Source organism: Aedes aegypti, chromosome 2 (assembly GCF_002204515.2).
Source record: "Aedes aegypti strain LVP_AGWG chromosome 2, AaegL5.0 Primary Assembly, whole genome shotgun sequence".
Lineage (NCBI taxonomy): Eukaryota > Metazoa > Arthropoda > Insecta > Diptera > Culicidae > Aedes > Aedes aegypti.
In genome coordinates, this window is record NC_035108.1 from 209,072,111 (window position 1) to 209,095,731 (window position 23,621).

General features: G+C 36.1%; 1 protein-coding gene across 1 annotated transcript in view; it reads left to right on the top strand.

The window, feature by feature from the left end:
* LOC5575655 (glutamate decarboxylase) overlaps positions 1 to 23,621 on the top strand; it is a 72,633-nt gene that overhangs the window by 42,352 nt on the left and 6,660 nt on the right. Inside the window, exons 3-5 of the mRNA XM_001655751.2 lie at positions 1,957 to 2,196; positions 12,568 to 13,136; positions 13,216 to 13,283. Coding sequence (XP_001655801.1) covers positions 1,957 to 2,196; positions 12,568 to 13,136; positions 13,216 to 13,283 — 877 coding nt within the window. The remainder of the gene's footprint in view (positions 1 to 1,956; positions 2,197 to 12,567; positions 13,137 to 13,215; positions 13,284 to 23,621) is intronic.

Genomic DNA, 23,621 nt, shown 5'->3' on the forward strand with positions numbered 1-23,621 from the left:
GAGTTGAACAAAAACAAATCACTAATCAGTAGAACCTTGTCTCTAAAAGATAGGTAGTTCTTTAGGGTTTTCTTGGAAATTCTTGTGAATAAACAATCATTCTGTATTAGTTTGACCGTTAACAGTTAGTCTTGAAACTAACAAAAAATGAATAATACCCAATTTTATGTTCTTTCAATGTTATACAATTTTTTGAGAACCATATTCAAGATTCTTTTCTAATTCTGCTCAGGATTTCATCAAAGCTTTGGTTACAATTCAACGAGAAGTTAGACGTTTCTTGAAAATACTGTCCAGTAATACTAAAAAATCCTGTTGAAATTTCTATCTGAAACCCGCCTTTGGCGCCCTCTGAAGGTTTGCGCCCTTGGCGGGTGCCAACCTGGTCACGCTACGGCACTGTTTATGCTACAGTATTCAGATATATAAAGAAACAAATGAAGGAAGCATACACGTAACGTAACGCTGAAATTGGACATTTTTCAAAGATTGTTGTTAGGGACAAATTCACCAAATTCGTCGTAAGAAGTAGCGGTTCAACCAAGAAATATCGATCCATTGAACGATTCCGTCTCTTTATATAACTCATCGACATGGATGCATAAATAAACCTTGTTATCGCCGAGAAACCCGCGCGCAATATGCGTAATTACGTAACGCTCTAGGGGAAGGGAGGAGCAGGCTCAAGCGTCATGGCACATTAACAAATTCTAAATTAGTCATTCAAAAGGCGTTACGGACGGGGGGAAGTGGGTCCAAAAATTGGCAATTCACCGTTATGTAATAAATAGATGCTGCTGAAGAAAAAGCGACACTTTAATTTGCATTTATAATAACAATAAATAGAAAAAAAACACGAAACGGCCCCATCACAGCTCACAACTATAACTGATATGATATTCCAGCATAATCTGTAAGAATCACAAAATATTAACATTAAAGGGTTAATTTTAATTTAATTTTCGATGTAACTATAATTTTTAGATATCTAAAATCGTTTTAAGAACGTTTTGGGCAATTATTTATTTTTATTCGCAAATCTATGATTTTTTGTTTTTGATTTTTATAATTTTTATTTTTAAACATCCCTATCCTTTTTCATTTTTTCTTGAAGCCTCTTCTAGTTACTGGTTTGTAACAATAATAAAAATTCAAGTTTTTATGGTGCCTTCAAAAATATTAAATTTTTAACTTTTTTCTGCACTATTTTTTTCCATGTAATTAACGAAATCATTGTGATACCACCATGCTCTTCTTCTGTGATCGATTGATCGTAGAAAAATATAAAAGGTACAATTTTTTATATTACACGTTAAATTAACACCAGGCAAGGTTGGGTATTAGAGAGTTAAAATACAATTTTGAACCGCCCTACTGTAACATTCAACAATACAACATTATGGACTCTATTGTGCACTACAGGTTTTATGGTGTTTAAATAGATTCAACTATCACCAGCGGAATCACATACATTCACTAAATCATAAAGAACTCAAAAAAGTACGATCTAGCAAAAATGGCTGCATAAAATGACCTTTCTTCAGTGCAAGAGAAAAGTAAAAAACTGGAATCATTTCGATTGACGAGGTTTCAGTATAGCAACTCTATTCTCAATTTGAGCCTGTTTTTCATTGCAGAAATAATTGCTAATTGAGGATTTGGCGAGAGCTTAAGTTGTTCTTTTCGCTCGATGAGAAAATATAACATTGTTGCAGGGCTCTGGATGTATTAACCATCCTACCGCTTTGGGACTATTTTACGTATTTACGTATTAACATTTTTTCGTAATAAACATTATGAACGTGTTTTTGAGGCTGGTATTTTGTTAACTTCTGTATTTCTCTTGGAATTCACTGAATGAAGGCAATGTTTTCCTATTAATCATAATTATGACATAATTAATAATAACTTAGTTCTTATCACTATTCTAATCCTGAATATTTTCTTTTTACCCAGACATCATACCCGTGATCCAATCGTCGGATTCAGCAGAAACTCGGGAGTTTCTGCAGAAGGTTATGGAACTACTCATTGATTACGTCAACATCCAGAATGACCGCAAGGAAAAGATTTTGGATTTCCACCATCCAGAGGATATGAAGAAGTTACTCGACCTGGATGTACCCGATGATGCTGTCAGTCTGCAACAACTTGTTAAGGACTGTGCCGTAACGCTGAAATATCAAGTGAAGACGGGTAAGTAGAATTTCACTCAATATTTCCCACACAATTCCACGGTCCTGTCCAGAACGTTATCTATATTGCTCTTCAAGTTCAAACGAGTGGTGATGGTAATTGCAGAACGATGATTTCCAAGAAGAGTGAAGATAAGGACAGCCATCCATGCTTTCAGGGTGGGAAAAGCCTCTGAAACATATGACAGGCCTTCGAACTGGCAGAACAGAAGATGGATCAATCTCCCCTTTAGTTTGACATTGGCGGAAACAAAACGGGATGTTTCTTTCTAGGAATCCCATGTAAGAATGCCAGTAGCTGAGTGCAAAGCGAGAGAGATTACAGTCAAAATAGCACAACAGACGTATATCCGGATCAGCTCTCACTTTTCGCCCCCGGTTGTAGGTAACAGATGGTTACAACGAAGCGTACTCTTTGTCTGAATGGGGGAAACGTTTTGCCGCTGTCTGCATTTGGTATTGAAATCGTTTCTACGCTGATTGTTCTTTTTGTTTACGAGTCTTTAGTAAATCTCGAAAAAAAAAAATCATTATTTTTGCAACGTCGTTGTAAAATATAAACCTTAAAATTTTGTAACAAGTATCTAACTTTTAATATGTTATTGAAAAGCATATTTTTCACGTTAATTCGTAGTTAAAAGTTAACGTGAACAAACCAAAACTATCAGATTTCCCAAAAGTGTCAGATTTCCCAAAAATATCAAAATTATGTTGACCACGATTCATGTATATGTGGTTGACAAGCTTAAAGGTCCCGTGGTATTTTCGGTCGATTTGTTCTTTTTGTCACCGACCAAATCTTCTGAAATAAGTAAGATGCGTTTATATGCTAAAGATAAGATAGTAAGATGGGTATATATTCTAAAAGCATTGGTACAAATTTTGAGCCCAATGGGTTTAGAAAACCACACAAGACAAAGTGAACGAAGCTGTCGAAAACACAACAAGTCACCCTTATACTTATTACCATTCCTCTTGCAATAAGAATGGTCACTTACCACAGGCCATTATAGTTTGCTACAGATCGAAAGATTTGAACATTCTTTAGAATGCACTCAAACAAGGATTATTTTTTGCATTTGTCTAGCCGCATTCTCCGTAGTCCTCATCTAGGCTCTCATATAACTCATCCTTCATGCCATCGGACTTATAGTTCGTTGATCATGTTTTAGTTGCCCTTTAGTCTCAATACACAGATTCGGCTTCCACCGAATAGCTTGCTTCATCTGTTCCTCAATCACTATGTCGCCGTGGTATATGAGGTGCAGTATATGAGGTACTTGATTGAAAAGTTTTAATGAGATTATATGCTCCGAATACACATTCTCTGATTTAGAGTGAGCTTAAATTATGGATAGCTGCCATTCTGCCAGATATTCTGCAGTTCACAAACCAGAAGCCCAATACGCGCGGTTTCGTTTAAATTTTCACGTGTATTCGACTTTGCATCACAACCATCACCTTTAATCATGGCTTCTGTTCTGGTTTTCAATATTTAGTTTCAACTTCTACATATATCGTGTGACAGACTCAATGATATTCCATTTTCTGGGAAGTCAAACAAATTTCTATTACGAAAAGATCCTCTACCGAGAGCGAATCAAACTGAAACACATTCAGCATGGCTTTGCGTTGTAGCTACGGATTTTACGACTTAGCTAAGGAAAGTCCCAATCTCGTTCAATGGTTCATCTTCTTCTTTCTGGCGTTAAGGTGACGATGAATCGAAGCCAAACTTCAAATTTTCAAAAGCACAAATCTGGAGAACTGAACACCTGTTTGAGCTGAAAACTTAATCGATTGGTCACCACCAGCTAGTGACCAATCGATTAAGTTTTCAGCTTAAACGGATGTTTGGTTCTTCAGATTTGTGCTTTTGAAAATTTGAGGTTTGGCTTCGATTCATCTACACCTTAAGTCCAAACTCTGAAAGAGCATGCTTCTCAGTTGTGTTCTTTGGAGCGTTGTAATAACTGTAATAATAACGGTTCTATCCCATTAGGCCGGATGCCATTAGGTCGAATGCCGTTAAGCCGAAAGGGTCATCAGGACGAAAGGGTCAGGCCTAACGACCGATGGCCGATATTTCCAATGGATCATTTGAGGTGGTAGTTGTTATTTGATCCATTGGGTTGTTAATTGATAATTTGCACTATCTAGGATCATCCAATATCCGCTGTGAAATATAACTAGAAAGATCAGCCATTGTTCAAAAGAAGGAAAAAAATGCTGATGAATGCGATAAACGGTCAAATGATATTTCGGCCTTATGACCCTTCAGGGCTAACGGCATTTCGCCTAATGGCCTTCGGTCTAAAAACATTCGGCCTAACGGCCTGCTCTCGTTATTAACGGAGAGCTTTCTTTGTTAATTGACCGACCAATCGCAATCGTATCGTAAGGCAAGCACGAAAATAATCTTAGCTTGGAAAGACGAGAAAATTTCCATTACAAAAAGATCCTCAATCAGCGGTGTTTGAACCTGCGACCCTCTGCATGGTCTTGCTGAATAGATGCGCGTTTACTGCTTCAATTATTTGGCCTTAAAATATTCAAATGCAAAAAACGGAATATTTGGCACAGAAAACTTACAGTCTTATGGAAGTTCTTATAAAACACTAAACTAAGTGGCAGATTCATACATAGGTTGTAACGTGACAAAAAATGAACCAATCCTAAGAACTACTTTCCTCCGCATGGCGTCATAGATTTCTTCAACCAAATTCTCACAACGATAATGTATAAAATTAACACATCACAAAGCTTGCGGCCAATTCATTACTCACCTCGGTGGCACGTTCGCGACAACAATGATGTACAATCAATCATATAATCACAATAAACAAAAACATTAATCTCAACAACACTTCTCAGCAATGCCTGAAGCCTCAATGGGTATCCTCCTGATTACCCCGCAGGAGGGAAGTGTTTGGCGTCACGTATAATAGTATTAGAGGTAATAAAATGCAGTCCCTAGGCCAAAAATGTTCCCCTTCGTCCTCAAGCCTCTAAAGTGGAATTTACATTGAAATTTAATCCTAATTCATAATACATTAGCATTTCGCACTGACTGCCGCTGACGTTGTCCGCCACGCATCGATGAACCGGAATTTGAACCTGCTCCTAACATAGGAAGCGACATCCTCCCACAGGATCAGAGATTGCTTCATAGCCATACGCCGGTTGAGATGCCATTCTCCGTGGGGTTCGAAAGAATAAACGTGCTTGATTAAATTCATCAGGGAGAGGAAATGTTGGTTTTGCTTCTATTTATTGCCACTTATTGATCTAATCTCGGTCACGTGCCCCAGCTGACTTGCGATGCACATAAAACATGCTGTGCCGTGTGGGTTGAAAACAATTTCAAACAAAGATATACCTACAGATTCATCCACTACCGGTGAAGATATGATGTGACTTTTATGGGAAGATATCGCTGAGGAAGGCTTCCTGATTTCTGCTGGTTTGCTGTCTACAGGATTCCCCAAAAAAGTTTTTTGTCCCCTCATTCGCATGATATATTTATCTGCGCATAATGATAGTGATGATTGCCTCTCCGAGAAAAGAGCGAAAGAAAAATGATAAGAATTGTAATTTCCTATACTATTTTCCGGTTTGCTGAGCAGAAATAATGTGCTTTGATGTGTTTTGTCATTGCAACATTGGGGTTATATATCAGTGACGCATTTATGTGAAACGTTTTACAGAAAATGCAAATACAAGAAACTTATTTTTAGAAAAATCATACAGCACCCATTATGCTCAAAATGGACCAATAAACCATATGATACGTCAGTACATTGCGAATTCATTGGCATTACTAATTCCAAAAAGCTGCTTCAAATACGAATTAAGGACTATATAAGTAATCCATAGCATGTAAGACATTATTGCAATCAATAAGGCTGATACAAATATTAATTTTATGTCACCCCCCCCCCCTTCGAAAATCCGAAAATTTTGAAGGGGAGAAAAAAAAAGATTCATCATATTTTGACATCATTTAGGTTTTTTTCAATTTTTAAAGTAAAAAACAAGTAAAATAATGATCCAGAGGACGATTAAAAAAAGTTTAACAACTATCATTAAAAATAATAATTTCAAAAATATAACTTTTTTTTTCATTTTTATTTTTTTGTTCCTTATTTATTTTTATCCCCCCCCCCCCTCGTACCTTCCAAGTGGTCTCGGACATAAAAGAAATTTAATATTTGTATCAGCCTGATTGTACATGTGTATAACGACACCGACCAACATCTCCCTCAAAGTCATAGTATCAGGCTCATGCAACATTGAAGCAGTAATTTAGTCATGTACAATATCACCATACTTGCTTATCACATTTCTCACAAGGTTTAACCCTGCGGTGACTTTTTAAGCCTTTAGCAAATCTCATGACAAGTAACCGACTTTTTCCACACCATTATCGCTACAACGATTCAACTTTAATTTGAAAAATTATACCAATCGTCCATTATGCCTAAAGTATACCATGCCTGTTGCATTTATGCCCATCATACATATGCCTAGCGTCCGTATGCCTAACGTCGAGCACCCGAACAAAACGAAACTATCTCTAAACATTTCATGCAAATTTCGAAAGAACTTTTTAACTATTACCAGGAATATCATCAAGGCAAGGATTGTATTTGTGGTCGATAATATTATGTATATCCCCTGAGAGCACGTGTGTGTTTGGTTACATTTCCATTTGAATGGAAAAAAGGACAGCAAACCAAATTTTGGCTTCTATCTCGTGGTTCACTGATAGCAAATCATCAACCACATCCGCCTATTGAGCAATCTCCAGTTCTATTCAGCCGTCGCAAGTATTGTCAACGGCAATCTATAGGCCTTTGGTAATTGAATAAAAATTTGCTCATGCTTTCGTCAGGACGGTATCCTTTCAAACGGTGAGGATGATAGATTTGCAAGGGCCCTTGCCAAGGGGTGTTATAATGCCAACATGAGGGTGGGAAAGATACGTCCCTTATCTGTGATTTTCTGATGGGCGAGTGTATAGGGGATGTTTGCTAACACACTTTTCCCGTCTAGTGCAATCTGTTTGGTGGGGTTAAAACACTCGTCCAAGTTTTAATCCCTTGTTCAAACAGACGCTTAAGAAGGAGTGAATTTATTAGCGATTTCTGGGATTGGAGGCATATGCTCAACGAAGATTGAGTGATGATTGGATTTGCATAAGTCTCTCAAACGGTAGCAGAAACTCTATTCTGGCTGATTCACATTGATTTTCAATACGTTGTGTTGTTTTGAATCGATGTTCTTGTGCCAGTCTCTCTGTGCCTATCTACCGCAGAGCTTACAGGATTATTACACTACATTGCATTCAATAAACGATCACAACCACCCAACAGTGGAACTCACGTCAAGGGCCATCAGGGAAATCCATCGGTATCCCCAATCTCGTTCAAACGAGACGGAAAATTGCAATAGATTTTCCTTCACTATAACCAACATGCGGCATCACAGCCTGTCTATAAAGTTTATGTAGGGCAGAGACTAAACCAGAGGATTTTCTCCAATAATTAATGATCGAGATTACGTTCAGTTCAGGAGGGGTTCATTTCAAAATCCCGGCAATCCATGCACTGTGATGGATCGATACTAGGGTGTCCCAAATTTTCATTTTATCGGAAAACATGAGCGCTCAACCTTCAAATGATAGATAAGGATGTAACAAGTAATCTCATATAGGGGAACTCTGAGAAATTATGATCTGCAATTGAGTTTTTGAAAAAAGTTCGATTTTCGTGACTACAGTCAGTTCTCCAGAAATCTATAATGAAGGAGCCATCGACTTTCAGAACACAAAACCAGTGCGACTTGGATCCAAGGGAGCCATAAAAACCAAATTTTAATATGGTTCTCTAACTCGATATCGAGATACGAAATATGGAATAAGGGAGAGTTGGTTGTAATACAAAAAAAAATGAATTCTGCCAAATTTCGTGATACCCATTATTTTATACTAGGGGTCCCGGCAAACTTCGTCTTGCCATCAAGTAGGCTGTTGAAAAACGCTATGGATCGTCCCATGCAAAATGACAATTCAGTGCACTCTAGTTTTTCCAACTTTCCCGGTGAATATCCTGGGATTTCTATACACACAAACACGTCGGAACCCTTGACGAACAAAACGGAGATAGAATCATTCAAATCCATCAAACCGTTCGTAAGCCATTTCGTGACATACAAACACCATTCCATTTTTATTTATATAGAAATTTCGTTTTCCTTGGGTGCAAGTTACCTGGGGAAATCTTGCATTGTTTTACAAACATTACCAACATTTTTTAGCATTACTTGGTCGGAAATTGGTGCTTTTCTCCTATATTACATTGAAAAATGAAGAATTTCTTATATTTTTTCAGGGTTTTTGAATTGGATAAAAAAGCGTTCCCAGAAACGCAAAATATTTATTATTCACAATTTTTGAAAACGATTGAAGTAATTTTAGAAATAGCAAGATAAATCAGCATGAAAACACAATTAACGAATCATATTACATATACGTGCCAACTTGTGACAGAACCTTCCAAAAACGCACTTCAATCAACACAAATCACACAAATATAACATATTCATGTGAAAAGAAACGCGTTTGCACGGAAATATTGCATTTGGTTCTGATTTGAAGAGATTCGCCTTTAACTACGTCACAGGTGGGCCTATGCATGTATTACATTTGAAGTGGTTGTCAGGGGGTGATTTAAGATAAATATGGACCTCAAGGGGGCGAAAGTTAAAAAAGTTTGAGGGGCACTGATCTAGAATAACACTGGAAAGCTTCAATTCAGCGAGAAGCAATCCAAATCAAACGTTCATTTCTATACTGTGTTAAATAAAATCTATTTATTCGACAAAGTATAACCATCGGATGCCTTTCTGCTCATTTTGAATAAAGGTGACCATATTAAGTCCAGTTTCGAGACCCCATTTTTGATTCCCAACGACCAATTTTTACCATTAGAAAACAGCCATTCTAATAACACAGCTTCAGCAAATGAAAGCATTAAGAGGTAAACTAGGGACATTTTGGACATGTGGGGGGCATTTTGCATTTTGTTGTGTAGCTCCGATGTTTGGTTTCGGTATTTCAATTTATATTTTAACAATATATGAATTGGTATACAAATGAAGACTTGAAAAAAAATCACATCACGAAAAATATAAAATCCAACTGTTTTGTAAAGGTAAAACTATCAGATGCCATATTTAAGTATTTTTGAATTATTGTGCCGAGATTCAGATTTAGAAACAAAAAGCTCCAATGATTTATTTTTAAAATTTTGATTGCATTGAGAAACCATGGAAAGAATGATAAATTCTAGAAGGTTTCTGATGAATCCCCTCAAGGATCTCTCACACTCCTCACAGAATTCTCATCAGTATCCTCTCCAGATTATTACTAGATTTCGCAAGGACTCACATAAGATTCTGTACAGGATTACTGACAAAATCTATTCATAATTCTAATCAGAATTAAAAAAAAAATCAACGCGGGATCCATATCAGATTCTTTGACGGATTCTCATCAAAATTCTCTCAGGATACTGTTTAAAATTCTGTAACCAGTGTCAGTGTGATGTCTAGTGTTGATGAGATTTGTCGTGTGTAATTCGTAATAATGTGTTAAAAGAAAAAGAAAATGTTTGTAGATAGGTTTAAGTAAGATGTCCTGAAAGCTCCCACGAACGCAGCCAACACAGCTCCACCCTATAGAAGGACGAGAGTAGTACCGATAGTCACCACCAGGGCTGCGCTAAACCACACGAATGGGCGACCATGGGGGTGGCGAAATGGGTGGCCATGATGAGGCGGATCGATGACGTAGATGGACATGGGTCAACGGCCAAAGGTTCGGGGTCAACGTTCACCAGCAAGCCACATCATAAGCCTGGTGATCGTTGAAGACAACAGTAGTGCTTTACAAAAAGTTATAAAGTTATAAGAGAAAGTTTGAAGAAGTTTTAGACACTAGATATTTTGAAGAGGAGAAAGAAAGTGAAGTGATACCGGACATCCAGGTAAATGTCCAGCCTTAAATAACCCCGAACCTAGCCTGACCAAACCGCGTCTAACTCCCACCATTTTGAATCCGTCGTGCCCACAGGACCTCGCGGTTTTTATTTAAAAACGCCATTGCGGTTTGAGCCATTCCACCGTAACCTACCTGCGTTGACCCTAGGCGGCTAATTCAGGAGTGAGTCCGTGAAACCCTGTACCCCAGAACGACAACCAAGTGCGCTTGGAAACCCAGGCTTTCCAGTGAATCCATGGATCACTGAAGCCTCGAGTCCGTCACCACACTCGAGGGGCGCACGGGACAGGCAGGAGGTCCATGAGAGGCTGCAGCCGAAGAAGAAGAAAGAAGGAAGCATCGTCACCCCTGGCCAGAAGAGAAGGAGACGTCTGAGTGATCGGTGAAGGAGCAACGGTGAAGGAGGAGTGGAGAAGGTGCTGCAGTGCGCGGGGCCCCGAAGAAGAGAAGAAGACGTAAGGTAGGAGTAGTCATAAGTAAGTGGGAGGCGTAGTCCAACGTTGAGGACGGACGCAAGGTTAGAGAAGGGAAAGTCAGGAGTAGAACAGGAAGTAGGACGTCAAAGAAGTGTGAATACAAGTGTGCACCGAGACCGAAAATAGAGGGAGTTTTATTTGAGCTATCTATAAGTGTTTTCTTTCGCGGAGTGTCACGAGCGTAGCGCCGACCCTGAGGCTTGGAGACGGGGGTCTCATCTAGGCTGGGAGTAACACGGCCTGCAAGTTACAATTCTCTCGGGATTCTCATCAGAATTCTCTCAGAAACCTCTTCAGAACACTTTCTGGATTCTCATCAGAATCCCATCAGGTATCATCTCTCAAGATGCTTGTGAATCCCCTCGTGATTCTCATCTGAATCCTTTCAGAGTTTTATCAGCATCAATATTAAATTTTCAGCAGAATCAGGATACTCATCAGAATACTTCCATCATTTTAATCAGAATTTCTAAAGGAATTTCATATGACTTCTTTCATGATTCTCATCAAATCCTTTCCTTATTTTTCTTAAAACACTGCCACTCCGGAATAAATATTTGCAAACCTACCAGGATAAATATTCACAGCAGAATCCTTCCAGGATTTGTATCCGAATCCTTCCAGTGGTCTGATAAGAATCCTTCCTGGATTCTCATCAAACTTTCTAGGATTTTTATCAGAGAGATTGCAGAGATTTCATCTGAAATTCTGGGATTCTCAAGGAAATTCTTCCAAAATTCTCATTATAATATATACAGGATTTTCGTCAGAAACCTTCCAGTATTGGCAGCAGAAACTGTCCAGGATTTTTTTCAGAAATTTTCTAGGGTTCTTATCAGGACTCTTATTAGGATTTCATCATAAATCTTCCATGGAACTTAACAGAAACCTTCCAGAGATTCAATTAACAGCCTTCTAGGATTCTTATCAGAATTCATTCAGAATTATTAGAATCGATTCAGGATTCTTATTGAACTTGTTTAAGGATTCGCAAAATGACCCTCCTAAAGTAACAGGAATTCCAAAATTATAGCTATGATTTATCTAAATCAAAATGTGGAACATTGTTCCTTAACCTGAGTTCTGTCATGATGTTCGACCGTATTCTAAATACTCTTATTTAGCTTCCAATAGATTGACATTTACGAAAATGTTGTATATATATCTCATGTATTTATATATCTCATGATGATAGTTTCCTTCAAATTTGCGTTTCTGTGTCACAAGGTAATTCTTGCTTACAACTATTTGTATTCTGTAACTAAGTACCAAAGTTACTTAACAAAGCTGAAAATGGCCCCATGCCATACGTTCAGAATGTTCCAATTTGCTGAAACAATGTTACTTGGTGTTTCGCATTATAGCTGTTTTCTAATGGTAAGAAATGGTCGTTTGGAACCAAAAACGGGGTTCTGATTTAAAATGGTCACTATTATCCAAAATGAGCAAAAAGGCTTCCGATGGTTATACTTTGTCGAATAAATATGTTTTTCTTTGACACAGTATAGAAATGAACATTTGATTTGGATTGATTCTCCGGGATCGCATGCTAAGACTTCCGGTCTCTGTTTCTGAATATGTCAAGTGGCCAAGTGATTATTTTTTGTGTCAGATAACAAAAAATAATCACTTTGCCACTTGACACAAATAGAATTTTTTTCAAAAATTTCAACGGGGCATCCTCCAAACATCATTGCTTAGAGTTCTCCCATATAAACGTTCATTTACAGCTTCCTCTCTTATCATTTGAAGCATGAGCCCCATGAGAGTTTTCTGACCAAGTGAAATTTTTGGACACCCTAATCGACACCTCTGCCATACTGTTTCTTTCTAGGTCATCCCCACTTCTTCAACCAACTCTCCAGCGGTTTGGACGTGGTTTCAATGGCGGGTGAATGGCTTACCGCGACCGCTAACACAAACATGTTCACGTATGAGATTGCACCGGTGTTTATCCTGATGGAAAATGTGGTTCTATCAAAAATGCGCGAAATCATTGGATGGAAAGGTGGCGATTCGATTCTCGCTCCCGGAGGTTCTATTTCCAATTTGTACGCTTTCCTGGCCGCTCGGCATAAGATGTTCCCAGGCTACAAAGACCATGGAGCCCGTGCCTTACCCGGTGAATTGGTTATGTTCACCTCGGACCAGTGTCATTACTCGGTGAAATCCTGTGCCGCCGTTGGTGGACTTGGAACCGACAACTGTGTCATGGTTCCTTCGGATGAATACGGCAGAATCATTCCTTCCGAGCTGGAGCGCCTCATTTTGGAACGGAAAGCACGTGGCCAGATTCCGTTCTTCGTCAATGCCACTGCTGGAACCACGGTGCTGGGATCATTTGACCCATTGAATGCGTTAGCCGACATCTGTGAAAAATACAACTGCTGGTTCCATGTCGACGTAAGTAGAAAATTGTACTTCCGCCCGAAGAAGGCTGATTGATTTTCCACCCTATTTTTTTCTCTTTTTATTTCCACAGGCTGCATGGGGCGGTGGCTTATTGTTTTCGAAGAAGTATCGCCATCCAAGATTCTCCGGAGTAGAACGGTGAGTTTATTTTTTGTGGAATGATTAAACTCTTGAAAATTGAAATTCTCAAATACGCAAGGAACACACAATAGTGATAGGCAACAATCCTTTGAATCTCAATCCGGGAGGCACGCATGGTTGGTGCAAAACAATTACGACTACCAGTCAGTCTATCTCAGCTGTTCATTTAACCTTCGGATATGCTTTAATCATTCATCTTTTGTCATGTCCCCCAGGGTGTATTTCATAACACACAGAGGAAGACCGAATATTATACAAGCAGTATCTGGTGTGGGAATTTTCCGATAAAAGTAGGGGCTCCTGGGGTAATATGCACTGCCGGGGCAATACGCACCTTGCCAATTTCTCTGGAATAAACGAGTTTTGAGAGAAAAACACTATGCGGATTGATGAAACGTTGCAAATTGTAGACACCCTGAGAATTTGATACATTTTGAAAAACTTAACAGGGAGATAGAACAATAAATTCGAAAAGCACGATTCTGATGTAACTTTCCCGATCATTTCACTTGTTGTTTTGAAAGCAATGAATTGAGAAATTATACAACCTTTCATCATAAAACAGATGATTAGAGACTGGGTAAGTTGTTGATGACATTATTTGTCGAAATAACACAACGATGTCTATTTTCCATAACATTTTCTGTTAAGCACCCGATCGGGGCAACATGCACTGCACTGGTCGGGGCAGAACGATCCATTCCTAAATTAACTACAATCACAAAAGTTAGGTAATTTGAAGCCTTTACTAACGTATTTATGCACAATTGTATCATCTTGTAGACGAAAATCTTCAAAAACTCGTGTTTTTACGATAAATTAAATTACGTTTAAAACATGATGGTGCATCTTGCTTCATTGTTGTGGTGCATCATGCCCCTTTGTTTAGGTGCGTCTTGCCTCAATGTTGTGGTGCGTTCTGCCCCAAAAAGCGGTGCATCGTGCCCCGTATCAATCTTATTTCACGCAAAAATAGTGTTTGAAAAAAGTTAAAAATTTTCAGTAATCTAATGAAATTATGATGAAAATTCGCTCAACACCATATAGGGTGAACCCAAACCAACTAGATTCCTGTATTAAAACACTAATTACATGTTGTTAAGTGTTCATTTCGGCACATTTTCCTTAAGTGGTGCATATTACCCCAGGAGCCCCTACATTTTTTCGGCTTGTCCAACGAAACTTAGATAGCAAAAAGCAAAGATAAATTGCCAGATGCGAGACTATGGTTCAATATGGAAATATCAGAATCATTCAATAACTTTCTAACTGCAAGTGTGAAGTTTAATAAAATGGTATGAGCTTCAAGTAACTGTCCTATCTTTTCTTTATTAGTATCAATTCAAACATAACGTTCATTTCTCATATCAAAGTGTTCTGTGTTAGGCGACACTATGATCCTAATTTGAAAAAAACAAATTACGCTTTCAATCTTTTGTTAATGACATATTACACTTCGTTAGCCAGTTCATAGCAGTTTACGCAACAAGTTGCAGAATGATAATTTTTACAGCACGAGTCATACATTACGACGAGTGCTGTAAAAATCGAGTTCTGCACTTGAGGGTATCAGAAAAAAATCGGGATGCATTCAACATTATTTAGAAATGTCTGAAAATAGTTTTGTAAATATTCATTACGGTACTTTAAACAATTGCGCAATGAAAAGGCATTGCGTAATAGTCATAACGCAATTTAAATCAGTTGCGTAATGATTATTACGACACTACATAATTCAGTACAGGAAAGTAGGCCGTTTCATGACAGCTTTGCGATATGAAAAACAACGATGAGAAATTGCAAAAAATATTTTGCAGGTGGATTAAATTCAAATGTATATGCAAAAAAAAACACTTTTTCATAAATGAGCAATTCTCGCTGAAACCAGGCCGCCATCGGCACCCATCGTTAGAATTCCAATTTTATGTCACTGATCGCTAGTTTTCGATAAAACTTAAGGGTGGTCCTTTCTGTTTTCTCAAATCAGTGTGGACCCCTCGTACGCCAGCTGGCTGAACAGTTTGCAAACAATTTCGCTAGGAACACATAGCAAACTAAGTGGCATCGTATAGAGAAAGGATAAAGCTTTCATTTGAACTCGAAAAAAAATTGGCGGCCATTTTGAATTTGGCCGCCATCTTGAATTTTGTTAGAAAAATCGTTTTATCACCATTAGCGCACCACTAGCTTTGAATTCTGAGATCACCATCAGAAAGCTGAGGAAAAATTGCATAAGATAGGCTACAAAAACTAGGTGAGCAATGGTATTTACCCTATCAAATGAACGATTTTCTAAATCATATTAAACGATTTTGACGTATATGGCGAGTGCAATCAATACAAAAATCTTTTTTTTTTACTACAAAGAAATAAGTTCTCAATCTTTGGTATTTTATTCGAGTCGAGTGAAGAATAAGAATATTTTGAGTGAAAAAATATGGCAGCCATCTTGGATTTTAGGTAGAAGAATAAATTTTTCACCTTGATAGCACTCAGCGTGTTGAATTTAGAGGCTATCAATAAAAAAGGTTACGTATACTCTTCTTCTTATTATTCTTAATTTTCCTGACGTTACGTCCCTACTGGAACGGAACCTGATACTCAGCTTTATTAGTCATAAATACAGGTTATTATATAGGAATTTTCTTTTATAATGCGATTTCTGACAACAGAATAATTCTTCGACATATTTTTGAATTCAGTAATAATGAATAAATTAACTCAATAAATTAAAACCGTCCAAAAACATTGATTGTAATAAACAAACATTTTTTTACCATATGCATTGTTATTCATTGAATTAAGTTTATAGATTGCGCGTCGGGACATTAGTAAGTCTTGTGGTAGTATCTGTAGTAAAACATTGATAAAAGTGCATTAATTTAGAATGTAAATCTTAAATCTTGAACAAAAAAACATCCTTGATTTTCTGAGCCATAAAGTATCGTTTTTAGTACCGCCCAGCATGCATGTGAAAAATAGCGAGATTGAAAGATGGGAAGCAGGATTTGTTCTAATGTGGACGTAATGCCGAAACGCAGGTGTATCATTTCGAGGTTGGAAAATCTGGCGGCCATCTTAGATTTCGACGCCATCTTGGTTTTTAACAGTTGAATGATTTTTTACCATCTCAGTGCTCATCATGTTGAATTATGAGGCCTTCATTAAAAAAAAACAATCAGATTCTATTTTTCTTATCCTATCTCAGTTGTTCCAATGATTGTTCATTTCTATCAAAGGTTTAAGACCAAATAAATATAAGAAATAAGGCTAATTTCAACTCGAAGATATGCAGAAGAATCATTCAGGTAACAAATAAGCGTTTAAAAATCATATTTGAACATTTGTTTTCAAAGCTAGTTAAGCTGAGGGGCTGGCTCTGTTCCAGTAGGGACGTAACGTCAGGAAAAAGAAGAACAAGAAGAAGAATAAGTGTAACGGTAGCATTAAAATTCAACATGTTGAGTGCTATTAAGGTGAAAACTCATTCTACTACTCAAAACCAAAATGGCGGCAAAATCCAAGATGGCCGCCAGATTTTTTCACTCAAAATAATACTCCTATTCTCCATATGTCTCAAATAATACACCAACGATTGAAAACTTGTTTCTTTGTTGTACAAAAAAATGATGTTTGCATTGATTGCACTCGCCATATACGTCAAAATAGTAGAACATGATTTAAAAATCGTTCATATCATAGGGTAAATACCATTGCTCACCTAGTTTTTGTAGCCTATCTTACGCAATTTTTCCTCAGCTTTCTGATGGTGATCTCAGAATTCAAAACTAGCGGTGCGCTAATGGTGAAGAAACGATTTTTCTAACAAAATTCAAGATGGCGACCACATTCAAAATGACCGCCAAAATTTTTTCGAGTTTAAATGAAAGCTTTATCCTTTCTCTATACGATGCCACTTAGTTTGCTATGTGTTCCATGCGAAATATGAGACATATCCCGTAAAGAAATACCCAAGATTTATCAAAAAATGCAACTTTTTTGCAAACTGTGCGTACGAGGGGTCCACCAATTTGAGAAAACAGAAAGGACCACCCTTAAGTTGCGGCCTGGTTTCAGCGAGAATTGCTCAAATTAAACCTAAACAACAGCGCAACCAGGATTTGGTTCTGGGCGCGTTTTCCAAACTTGAATATAAGAATTCAATAGAAAAAAAAAACTACTTGAAGAGTAAAGTTAATTTCACTATTTCAACACGCATTGTGAAAATTGATGAAACAGTAGACAAATTCCATGTCAAATCGATCAGTCACTGAACTCGAACTTTGGTATGATACAATAAGTGTTCTCCATAGAAAAATCGATCATTTTGACTCGAGAATAACTTTTGAAAATGGCCTATAAATTTTTGCATGCAACTTATTTGAAAAATTCCGATTCCGAAACTACAAGAAAAAAACGTAATAACACTGACAAAATATTTTATGTTTTTTTAATGAAAAATTCAAAAATAAAACTTCAAATTACACAAAAACCCCAATTTTATTATTTTCAAATTTTCACCTTAGAATCTTGATAGTAAACAGATGTTTGGGATTAAGTTTCATGATGGAGAAATTTTTAATAATTTATTTTTTCTAAGAACAACATTTGGCCGATTTTCAAAATTTTGTTTTTTTTTTTGTCGAAATAAATACGTTCTTATGATACAATAAGAATCTTGAAATGATTCTAAACCATAATGATTATGACGATAATTTCTCTAGAAGTAGCCATTTTCGAATTATATCGAGTTTAACGCAAAAAATATCATGTAGCTAAATACAAGTCGGACTAAATTATCCGGGGACTCGATTATCTGGGATTCGATTATCCGGAATTTTAGACTCGATTATCCGGAATTTGTTTTTTGATGTTCTTGTTGTAACGTAATGTAATGTAATTTTATTTATTTCTTGTTTTTCAATTTTTATGCATAAATCTGAGATAATTTGGTATTGCAGTATATAATATGAATGATTTTGCAGTTTTGAACGTATTCAAGAAAAGGGGGGTATAAAAAAGTAGTTTTTTTTTTTTGTTCCTAGAAATAATTTCTGGCTACGCCAGCGCATCATATAAATAAAACAACAAAAAAGATAATATTTAAGTTCTATTATCGAAGATTTCAATTTTTTTCTTAGTGATTCGATTTTCCGGAGAATTTGATTATCCGGAGTGAAAAAAAAAATCGATACTCCGGATAATCGAGTCCGACCTGTATTGAAATAGGGCATTTTCATCAGTTACTCGCGATTCTCCATCATAAATAATACGTTTTCAAGAGTAAAGGCCATAGTCTTTCCACTTGCTTATTTTCCTTGATGGAGAAACGCAAATAATTAATGAAAATGACCTATTGTAAAAAAAAATAATATTTTATTACTTTTCATAAAAAGAAATCAAAAATGAGGCTTAAATTTCATATAACAAAAAAAAAATTCTAAACTTTCACCATAGAATCTTGATAGTAAAAAGATGTTTGGGGCAAAGTTTCATAATGGAGAAATTTTTGATAAAAAAGTTTTTCTTAGAACAATTTTGGCAGATTTTCAAAATCTTGATTTTTGTTTGTCAAAATAAATACGTTCTGATGAAACAATAAGAATCTTGAAATTATTCCGAACCATAATGATTATAAGGATCACTATCAATTTGTGTGATTTGTGCTAACGTAAGAACAACACGATTATAAGGATAATTTCTCTAGAAGTAACTATTTTCGAATTGAGTTTAATGCAAAAATATAATTTAAATGTGTCAATAGGCCAATTTTATCTATTCCATAGTTTTTTGGTAGTTGGTTAACTGCAAAGATGAGAACAATAATCAACTGAATCCCTACATGAAATTCTGAAGAATTTTCTAGAGGAATTCCGTGAACAACATTGAACGGAATTGTGTTTCTACAAAAAATTGATGGTCGAAAAAATTGATGTAGTTTTTGTTGGTGTGAAATGCATAAGAATTTTTCTTGAAAATAACACTGTTTGCAGGAGTAATTCGTGGATGAACTGTTGGACAAATTTGGAATTGGTGGAAAAATCTCTAAGGGAAATCATGGAAAAGCATTTTGGAAAAATTTGGAGCTTTGCCAATGAAAATTTCTGGTTTGGTATTTCGAATCAAAATTCAGTGTAAGGAAAAGAAAAAAGTGATTTTAGAGACCATTTCAATTGACAAATAGATTTTATAGAACTTCCATTGAAAATAGAATCTTGTTGAAGACTTGTACAATACTGGACAGAATAAAGTACGCATTGGCAGTTTTTCCATACAAAATGGTCAAATTTGGAGATCTGAATCTCAGCTTGGTCCGATTGATCTGAAATTTTCACCACAGCCTAGATATAACATAGATTTTACTCAATGAAAATATCACTGCATTTAAAGCACAATCTTTTAAATTATTAAAAATCTCTCAATTTTCAAAAAATTGCAAAATTTAATTTTGAAACTATTTCGAAAACAATCAGTTTTACCGAGAAATGATGTTCTGCAAACTTGTGTGTCTTATCAAATTGTACATTTTTGCAGAAGGACATATTGCTCTACATATTTTCATTTAAAAATTATTTTTACTTTAAAATTTTGTTATTTTTCTCGAAATTTGAGATTTGCGATAACTTAAAAGTTCGTTAATGAAAAACTATGAATTTCTAGCCTAGAAAATTTGAGGTTACTTTCAAGCTGCGGTGAAAATTTCAGGTCAATCGGACAACTAGAAACCGAGATATAAGACTCCAAACTTGATTATTTTGTATGGAAAAACGACCAATGCGTACTTTATTCTGTCCGGTATTGTATATAGAAAAGAGACCTGAATAAAAACGTGCTACCAGTCCTACGGTACGGCAAAAGTTTAATTTAGTTATTACAATATTAGAATTGATTGTCTAAAACAAGTTTTCACCCCATCGGTGCACAGAGCTCCAGTTTGTTTCTAAAAGCTGTCAAAACCCCAATTTCCAAACATGATTTTATGATGAAAAACAAAGTCAAACATCTATTTGCAATATCTGATAGTAAAGGATTTATACTGGAAAGATAGAAAATTGTTGTCATGGACTTTCAACAGGTGCATATGTCCAAAACCCTCAATTTTTGCCTAAACACTTGATTATCTCAACAGATTCCATTAAATATTTATTTTTAGCATATATTTTTTCTGGACGATAACTTTTCTTTACCTAGGTTCCACATTCCCGGATAAAATTTTTTTATCTGGAATAAACAAATATTATTGTAAAATTAATTAACTCATTACCCGTGGTAAAGATGGACAAATTATGGGTGAAATTATGAAAAAAATCTACGTGCTCGGCTGGGATTTGAACCGAGAACTCTTGTATACTAGACGGGCGCTTTACCAACTAAGCTACCGAGCCACTTGGTGACCCAATAACTGAGTTGGTTACAAGTTTAGAATTCAAATCCCTACAGACCACGTGGACCCCCTTCATAACCAACTCAGTTATTGGGTCACCAAGTGGCTCGGTAGCTTAGTTGGTAAAGCGCTCGTCTAGCATATAAGAGGCCTGGGTTCAAATCCCAGCCGAGCACGTGAATTTTTTTCATAATTTCGCCCATAATTTGTCCATCTTTACCACGCGTAATGAGTTAATTAATTTAATAACCATGCGAATTGGATTACCGAACCGCTCAAAATAAACGTCAATTTATATTATTGTAGATGTGTCAAATTATTGAAGAACAGTTAATTTCTATTGTACAAATCGCTCTCAGCGTTACCATGAACGTAAACCCGGAAAACCATTCCAACCCGAGGAGGAACAAATAACTCCCAAATAACTTATGCATACCATATTTTGGTATAATACCAAAATTAGGTATTGTTCAGTTGTCAATACCTCAATTTGGTATTGAAAAATGGTATTGAAAAAAAAATCTTTAAAACAATTAAAAATACTTCATTCAGGTATTAAACAGCTATTGAGGTCTGCTGGAGGTATTGAACTACTATTGAAAAATTCCACTTTTATATGAAAATCCATCAAATATTATTGAGGTATTACAATACCTGATATAATTATTCGTTTGGTGTTCGTAGAATGTGCTCGAGATATTATTTGAGGTATTTTACCTCTTATGCAGGGCTCATTCATACCTCATTCAGGTTGTAAGTATTGGAAATTATCTGGTATGGAATACCTTAGTTTGGTATTCAGAAGTTATTTTCTTCTGCTCGGGAAGGGATGTTGAACAACCAATTTGGACATATTTATTACTGACCCGGTCTAACCCCCAACGATGGTACCATAACACTTAATATTATACTACTCTCCGCCCGGATTTTTTTATTTTGTTTCAACATTAAACACTCAAACTATGCATTTGCCTTCAATGCGCCAACAATAAAAACCACAAAATATTTAAATATAACGTCAAAATTGCCAAATCATTTCAAATTAATTTGAAGGTTCACTTTTCACCGCTAAGCTGTTAGCTAAAAGCATTTCCATTCCCAACGCTTCGGTGAAATTCCATTTTCTCCGATTAATTCATTCACTCTCGGCTCAGGCGGATGAATTTCAATTTCTTCATAATCCGTCCAACATGCCACAACCAATTTGGGAAATGCAATTGGAAAATTACTTTTGGCTGGAATACCCATTTGAGGAACATTGACTATTTTGACTTGAAACCATGGTCGCTGAGCACGAGCGATAATTTATTTAATTATCTGAACCAGGTGTTGGAAATGTGGCTGCTAACGATGGTTCAACATTTTTTATTGAGATTTTGATTTATACAGTTTAATTCGTTGCGGACAAATGGAACACAGATGGAAGGCACATTTCATTAATCCCACCGTCACTTGTTGGCTCGACTTTTTTCATTGCAACAGAAATCTGGCCAACCCCTGTAAAACATCCTATTTGCGTATTACGCATGTTTGGAACTCGTAGTACATAACAAATGCATTATATCACTTTTGACATTCTTTGCCTCCGTCTGTTTGGATGAGAACAGTTACAAAGCATTTTATCAACACGGAGGAGATTGACTTTAAAATACTCTTGTGGGTTTGTGTACACCTGCGACAAACTTTGAAATTTACGATGGAGCTTCCAGAATCCAAATAGGAATAGGAATGGAATAGTGGTTTCGGATCGGATAAAGTTATGAAGAGTATAATTAGAAAACCCAGAGTACAAGTATTTGTATGAAATAATGTTTTTGGATATAAATCAAATGCTTCTTATATATTACAATTACAAAATTCCATATGAAATTAAATTATTACATAGATCTTTGCATTTAGGCCTTTAAGCATCGTATGAAAATATCCGAATTTAATCACAAAAACGGCCCCAATTGGTAAAAATGCTTTTCGCTAAGTGAATTTGAACCGAATTCAAGATCAATTTTAACTAAGCTAACGAGGATAAGTGAATAACTCTTTAAAACTGTAAAGGGGTCATGAACAAATTATGTCACGCTCCAGGGGGGAATCTAGAAAAAAACAATGATAGGTATAAACAAATAGCGATACAGAACTGCGTCACGGACAAAGTTACGTCATTATTACTATATATTTTATAAGCTTAATGTTTATAACATGATAGATTTAAACTATTTCTGGAACGTTGTTAACAAAACTTTTTCAAATCATTTCATAAGGTGTTCAATGATGCGTAAATAGGATATTTCTGAGATACTTATCATTAAAAGTTCATTCTATAATTTCGAAAACAGTTATCCATAGCAATGATAAATAAGCTTATGCACGGTGCCTATTTTTAAAACATCTATAAAACATTCTCAAAATGAATATGTAGATAACATCTGATAAGTAAAATAGTAGGATTCCACAGAATTTCTGGAAGGATTCTCAAACAATTTCCACAGAAAAGTAATAAAATAAACCCAAATAACCCATATTATAACAGAATACTAGACGGGTTCCAGACAGAACTCTGAGCAAGATTCGTTGGTATTAGTTAATCTTGTACTCACAGAACGTCAAGCAAGATTTGCATAGAATCCTAACGAAAAAATTGATTCAATCCTAAAAAATTATCACAGAATATAAGAAATGGAATAGGATATTGTTGAAACAACAGATTTTTTATATTTCTTCAAAACAATGCTACAAACTGACTGATAAATGCTTTAATCTGTACAAAATTTGTTATATCCTCAATTTAATTTATTCAATGAAACTTCTATAGAATATCTTGGTAAGATTTCCTTAGAAATCTTCTTTGAATTTATGAGTATTTCCTGAAAATAAAATCTTAAGCTATTTTACACAAATTCATTGCATAAACTTTGAAACTTGTTTATACAAATCCAATGCGCTGTTTTCATGAA